The sequence below is a fragment of the Vombatus ursinus genome, unplaced genomic scaffold (assembly GCF_900497805.2).
Source record: "Vombatus ursinus unplaced genomic scaffold, bare-nosed wombat genome assembly UNPS02010193.1, whole genome shotgun sequence".
NCBI lineage: Eukaryota > Metazoa > Chordata > Mammalia > Diprotodontia > Vombatidae > Vombatus > Vombatus ursinus.
This window is the reverse complement of record NW_020949971.1, coordinates 9,430,459-9,437,927: the sequence shown is the minus strand read 5'-3', so window position 1 is coordinate 9,437,927 and position 7,469 is coordinate 9,430,459. Positions and strand designations below refer to the sequence as shown.

At 43.0% G+C, this 7,469-nt stretch overlaps 1 protein-coding gene across 1 annotated transcript in view; it reads right to left on the bottom strand.

The window, feature by feature from the left end:
* SPATA5 (spermatogenesis associated 5) overlaps nt 1-7,469 on the bottom strand; it is a 227,007-nt gene that overhangs the window by 175,852 nt on the left and 43,686 nt on the right. Inside the window, exon 13 of the mRNA XM_027853737.1 lies at nt 7,206-7,285. Within this exon, the coding sequence (XP_027709538.1) occupies nt 7,206-7,285 (80 nt within the window). The remainder of the gene's footprint in view (nt 1-7,205; nt 7,286-7,469) is intronic.

Below are 7,469 nucleotides of genomic sequence, written 5' to 3'. Positions count from 1 at the left end.
GTGTGTGTGGTTCTGCACCCTAAATCCATCACCACTCTGTCAGGAAATGGGAAGCACGTTTCATCATCATTTTTTCTCAGCTATAGAGACTTTGGATTTCTTTCCTTGAAAACTGCCTGTCAAATGGTACAAACTGGTAACTCAATTCGTATCCTAATGACCATCATCTCTACTAATCCACAATTTTCTCCTTCCTTGCTCAATCACCTGGCTCACTGTCCTGTTCTCCTCCCTAACTCCTGCCCTCATACCAAAGGAGGGTTACGTTGATGCTCCACAACTTTTCACTTCCTAATCTATTCAATTCCCATGAGCTACTCCTCCATTCCAGCTCAGAACACAGACCGTCACACCACTGATCTTGCCATCATTAATCCTTTGTCATTCCATCTTCCCCTCTGACTTACAACTCTGAATCATCTTCATCACATCATGACTCCAATCCTTCCATCCCTCAGGTCTTTTCCCATGACCTCTAGACTGGTCACATTCTCCTCCCCTTCACCGTTGGTGAAGTAGTCCAATTCTCTCCTATATATTGGAATTCCCTGCCCTTTTGTCCTATTGCCAATCATGCGTTGCCAAGACCCAGCCTCACTACCTGCCTCATTCACTCCTACTCCTAAACGCTGCTAAATCAACGTGGACAAGATCACGGAACTGTACTTACTAGGTCCACTACAAATCTGTTATATAATTTCAACTGAGTCCTCCCCGCAGCAAGGCAATTCTTTTACCATATTCAGTGGAGGGGCTATTCCAAATATTTTCATCCCTCTGCATACCTCTCATGGTATTCCCCTTCCCTCCCCCTCTCAACTGAGGACCTTTCCTCATTTTAGCCAACAAAAGGGGGCTATTTGATGAGAACCCCCTCCTCCACCTTCCTCATCTGAGACATTTCCCCACACTATTTCTACCTTCACCCCTTACATAAAGAGGAGGCCCTGCTTGCCAAGGCAAACCCCTCTACATAAATCCTTAGCTCATCCCATCCTGTTTTCTCCAATTGATTGCTCTCATCATAATTCCTACTCTCTCTCTAATCTTCAATGTCTCCCTATCAGCTGCCTCCTTCTCAGATGCCTATATACTTACCCATGTCTTCTCCCCTATCCTTAAAAACTCCCATTTGACCCAACCAGCCCCACTAGCTATTGGCCTATAGCTCTCCTCCCCTTCTCGGGTAACCTTCGTTACAAAGCTCTCTGCCGGCGAGGCGGAGCCAAGATGGCGGAGGGAAAGCAGTGACTGTCTTGAGCTCTCTCCCAAACCCCTCCAAATACCTAAAAAAATGGCTCTAAACAAATTCTAAAGCAGCAGAACCCACAAAAAGACAGAGTGAAACAAATTTCCAGCCAAAGACAGCCTGGATGGTTGATTGGAAAGGTATATCGTGCCAGGCGGGGAGAGGAGCGCAGTTCGGCGTGGGCGCGCAGGCCGCAGCGACCCTGGAGCAGGCCTCAGAGGACTGAATCGCGGGCAGCTGCGGCAGTTTCCAGATTTCTCAACCCATTAATGCCAAACACAACTTAGAAGGTCAGTGGGAAAAGTCTGTGACTGCGGTGAGAGAGGAGCTAGGTCTCAGGCACAAGTCTCGAGCGCGGCCCAGGGCTGCGGCTTTTTCCTGAGCTTCCGGCCCACAGACTGAGGGGAAATCTAGTGGCTGATGAGAGGGGGATTGCAGGGATCTCTTTGCCAGTGCTGAGGCAGGAATCTCTTGCTTTACCAGTGCTTGGATCTGGGTCACAGTTCTGAAGGGCGGTCCTGGGGCGAGGAGGAACACTGGTGCAGTGGAGCTTATTGTGGTGGTGGAGAGGAAACACCTCGCCCCTTATCATACCACCTTGGAAGAACTGAACATTTACAGGTCTCTAGAAGTACCTCTGAAAACAGATGTACAAACCCCCGAAGCTTGGGACAGTACATTCTCCACATTGGAAGCAGACTTTTACCTTAACAAAGAGTTTAAAACTCAAGTAATTGGCCGGGATCATGAGTAAGCAGCGCAGAAATAGTCAAACTATATCATCTTACTTTGGTGACAAAGAAGATCAAAACATACAACCAGAAGAAGACAACAAAGCCAAAGCTCCTACATCCAAAGCCTCCAAGAAAAATATGAATCAGTCCCAGGCCTTGGAAGAGCTCAAAAGGGATTTTGAGAAACAAGTAAGAGAAGTAGAAGAAAAACTGAGAGTGATGCAAGAAAATCATGAAAAACAAGTCAACAGCTTGCTAAAGGAGACCCAAAAAAATACTGAAGAAAATACCACCTTAAAAAATAGCCTAACCCAAATGGCAAAAGAGGTCCAAAAAGCCAATGAGGAGAAGAATGCCCTAAAAAGCAACACTGGCCAAATGGAAGAGGAAATCCAAAAGATTACTGAAGAATATACTTCCTTAAAAATCAGAATAGAGCAATTTGGAAGCTAGTGACTTTATGAGAAATCAAGACACTGCAAAATAAATCCAAAAGAATTAAAAATTAGAAAACAATGTGAAATATCTCATTGGAAAAACAACTGACCTGGAAAATAAGTCCAGCAGAGAGAATTTTAAAATTATTGGACTATCTGAAAGCCATGATCAAAAAAAAGAGCCTAGACATCATCTTTCAAGAAATTATCCAGGAAAACTGTCCTGATATTTTAGAACCAGAGGGCAAAATAGAAATTGAAAGAATCCACCAATCTCCTCCTGAAAGAGATCCCCAAAGGAAAACTCCTAGGAATATTGTAGCCAAATTCCAGAGTTCTCAGGTCAAGGAGAAAATATTACAAGCAGCCAGAAAGAAACAACTCAAGTATTGTGGAAACACAATCAGGATAACACAAGATTTAGCTGCTTCTACATTAAGGGACCGCAGGGCATGGAATATAATATTCTGGAGGGCAAAGGAGATAGGATTACAACCAAGAATCACCTACCCCGCAAAACTGAGCATAATCCTGCAGGGGAAAAAATGGTCATTCAGTGAAATAGAGGACTTTCAAGCATTCTTGATGAAAACACCAGGGTTGAATAGAAAATTTGATTTTCAAATACAAGATTCGAGCGAAACATGAAGAGGAATTCTGGTTGAACTTGGACTGAGGGCCCTTGGAACCACCCTGGACTCTGGTTGGTATTATAACATTTATTAAAATAATGCTATGGGTTAATAGAAACAGCAAAGAACCAAAGAATTAAAATGCAAGCTATGTAAAATCCCAGCTAAAACTCGAATGTGTCTAATGTATTCATTCAGTAGTTAATTAAAAGCCCAAGAAAGACAACCCTCTCAATATAATAAAGCACTGCAAAACAATTGGCAACTTTCAGTTTAAAAAAAAAAAAAAGAAAGAAAGCTCTCTGCCTCCTCTTAGCACTTGCCTCCTACCTCCTACTACTTACTTCACTTCTCCCCGATTCAAAACCCTCTGAAATCTGTCTTCATCATTCAACTGAAATTGCTCTCTTCAAAGTCATCGATGATCTCTAATTGTCAAATCTAATGGCCCTTTCCCAATCCCCATGCTTCTTGACCTCTCTGTAAACTGACGCTGACAGCCAAGCCAACCTCTTCTCCTAGATTCTCTCTGCTATTCTCCCCTCATTCTCCTACCTGTTTCACCACTCCTTTCACTCAAGTCATACCCACTGACTGTGGGAGTCCCCCAAGGCTTTGCCTGGGGACCCTCTTTTCTTCTCCCCCTTGACTATCTCACCTGAGAATCTCCTCAACTCCCAGGCATTCAATTGACATTTCTATGCAGACCATTCCCAGACCTTGAAATCCAGCCCTAACCTCCTTGGGGGCAGCAACCTAGTGAATCATAAAGGCAGAAAACCTGGATGTCAGTCCATGTTCCAATCTTTATCAGATCTGATAATGGCTAAGTGATTACACTTGTTTTTTATTTTGTGTTTAGTCCTGGGTGCCACGTTTGAGGAAGGAAATTATAAACCTATTAAGAGGAGAGTGACTAAAATGATGAGATTAAAGAACATGCCATAGGAACTTCCTCTGAAGGAACTGAGGATGTTTAGCCAGGAAAAGGGAAGATTTAGAGGGGGACGTGTCAATACTCTATCAAGGCAATGGAATTATTCTGGTTGGCCGCAGGGGAGGGGAACTAGAAATAATGGTGAAAGTTACAAAGAAGCTACTTTAGACCCGATGTAAGGAAAAACTTATCAACGAGAGGGATCCTAGGGTAGAGTGAGCTGCCTGGGAAGCCTCTCTTTGTTAGAGGTCTAGCAAACGACTGATAACTTCTTGAGGGCAACAATGTAGAGGGAATTCTTGATCAGGCACGGACGGATACAAGCGACTTCTAAGGTCCTGTCCTGAAATTCCGTGATCTATAAAATGATGAAGGTAATCCTGGCCCATCGGGCTTGTTATAAGAGAAGCACTTTGCAAACCACAACACTCTATATGAAAACGTGAGCTTTTACTGTGGTCACTGCTATCAGCATCACCCCATTCCTCCGATCTTTGATGGGAATTTGAAAGAAACTGTCTGGAGACAAGTCACTATTCTTCTATATTTGGGGCTCCATCTATCATACAGAAAATTGAAGGTGACTTTCTTTTAGTCGAACAAAAACCCTAGGCTGTAAGCGTATCTTCTGTAGGCTCAATGAACGCATCCCCAGCCCAAGCCCAACAACAGCCAGGACAAGAAGGATGACACGGACCTCATCTCCTTCCCACGTGATTTTCTCCCCCTTAACCGGAGAGTCCTGTGTTTTGAAAACTTTTTATTCCATGGAGCTGGAGATGATGAGTAACAGAGATAGTGACGTCTACTAAAAATGCTCTTGGGTTTTTTTAAAATCAACGTTACACCTGGGGGATCGTGGGCAATGGTTATGTCTGCGTTTTTGGTCTGACTAGAGTTTTGTTGCCGCTGTTGTTACTGGGTCATTCTCAGTCGTGTCCAACTCTTTGTGACCCCATTCAGGGCTTTCTTGGCAAAGACACCAGAGTAGCTTGCCGTTTCCTTCTCCGGCCCATTTTATAGATGAGGAAACTGAGGCAAAAAGGGTTGAGTGACTCGTCCAGGTTCATCCAGTTAGTAAGGGTCTGAGATTGGATTTGACTTTAATTTTTCTGGGTCCAGCAGTCTACTGCATTATCCTTCTTTTTACACTCACACACACACATCCGCAATTTCTACAAGTCCCTACACAAGACTCGTGTGCAAGAGATCAAGTCATCAGTCTACATCTGTCCTCTTTATGGAGCTATCAATTACTGAAAGAAAAAGCATGACCAGAAACATTGTCATTAAAAAGAGAAAGAGAGAGAATAAAATCATGGAGAGTCATCTGGAAAGTTTTGCACTCACCTTGAACAAGGCACGAAGGGAAAAGGGCAAACCATACAAACAGGTGTCCCTTTGAATGCTTCGGTGTGATAAGTGTGAGCACAGGAAATCGGTCTCTAGGGGCTGCAGATGGTCAGCCTTTTGGATGCGTGTGCAAATGCCTATTGTGCAAACGAGGCCTCTAAGCAAGGTCCTATTTTTAACAAGGGCCTTGTCGATTTTCCCATAATGCTTAAAGCTGGACACATCCCATGACAGCGCCGCTGAACGCATTTTTCTCACATCTGGTTCATATTTGCTCTTTTTCAGGTTCCAAAAACAACTGTCTCCAATGGATCAGGAAAGCAGGGGGCCATATTCACTTCTTGAAAAAGCAAAGCCTTTTGGGTGATTTCTCTTCTCTGATCTGTAAGGTTAAGTTGAGCCATTTCCTTCCTTAAAGCACCCTCCAAAAGAATTTGGAGAATTCTAGCTGTGGGCAGCTAGGTGGTGCAGTGGATGAAGCACTGGGCTTAGAGTCAGGAAGACTCTCTGAGTTCAAATCTGGCCTCAGACACTTCCTAGCTGTGTGACCCTGGGCAAGTCACTTTACCCTGTTTGCCTCAGTTTCCTCACCTGTAAAATGAGCTGGAGAAGAAAATGGCAAACCCCTCCACCAAGAAAAGCCCACATGGGGTCATGAAGAGTCAGTCATAAATGACTGAACAACAAGTAGAGAGTTTCAAGAAAGAAACACAAGTAGGTGCCTCCTGCCTCTTTTTTCTAGGGGAAAGTTCTTCTTAATCAGGTACTTATATATAGAAAATTCTATCCAAGAATGCCTCAAAGACCTTACCTTGTACTTGGGGGAAAAAAGGATAAATAAGATAAACAAAATTAAACAAAATCATTTCTGAGGGAAGAAACGCTACAGCTGGATTGGGTTCCATTTAAGAAAGAGCACCTGAGGCTGAGCCTTCAAAGAAACCAAGGATAGCCTGAAGAAGGAATGCCATTTTCTTGGGTGTACCAATCAAGACTACATCTGGTGCCATTTCTAAATCTTTCTGCAGGAGTAGGGGAAGAGAATAAGCATTTATATAGCACCTACTATGTGCAGGGCACTGTGCTAAGCACTTTATACATATTATCTCACTTGAGTGGTAGAGGAGCTGCTGCTCTGCCATCCCTCCCACTTAGAATGCTGTATTCCAAGATTGTCCCTCTTTATGATAGATGTGGCAAGATCTTATCCTGACAGGGACTTCTCGGTTCTTGAATTCTTGGATTGTTGCTTATGGTATTTTTTCCCTTTAACTTGGAAACTATAATTTTGGAAACAACATTCCTGGATGTTTTCAATTTGGGGTTTCTTTCACGAAATGATTGGTAATGTTTCCCCCTATTTTTACTTTGCTCTCTGTCTCAAATAGTTCAGAACAGTTTTCTTTCAAGATTTCTTCAAATTTTACATCCAAGTTTGTAGCATGGTTATGGTTTTCAAAGAGTCTAATAATTCTTAAATTCTCTTCAACCTGTTTACCAATGAGTTTTTTTAATAATAGATATATGATATATTAAACTTTCAATCTTTTGACTTTATTCTAATATTTCTTGTTATCTCAGGGAGTTACTGCTGAGGTGTTTGCTCCATGTTACTTTTCAGGGTGTCCATCACTTAGGTAAAGTTTTCTGCCTTATGTTCTAAACTAATTCTCTTTCCATTTTTTTCCCTTCAGAGCTCTTATTTCACTTCTGATTTTACTTTTCATCTCTAACTGCTGTGTCCCCAGCCTGAGCATTCCATGAGGGCTCCTCCCTTGCATGTTCTCATTCAATGCACCGCCATCTTGAATCCCAAGCAACAGAAAGAGAAATGTGAGATGACTCAACAGTAGCATTTCTTACCTGCCCCTTTCGACCGCTAAGGCATCAAGCTCATCGAAGAAAAGAATTGATGGGGCCACTGCTCGAGCTTTCCTAAAGATCTGGAACAGATATTCCAATGAGCTGAAATATCAAGCTACAACAGCAGATGTTCCAAAGCACTCACATTCCTCCACCCACCATCCTGAAATTCACACACACACACACACACACACACACACTCACAGCCTAGCACATAATAGGAAATGAATAAATGCTTGTTAGAGCTAGCCTTTAGCACGAGAA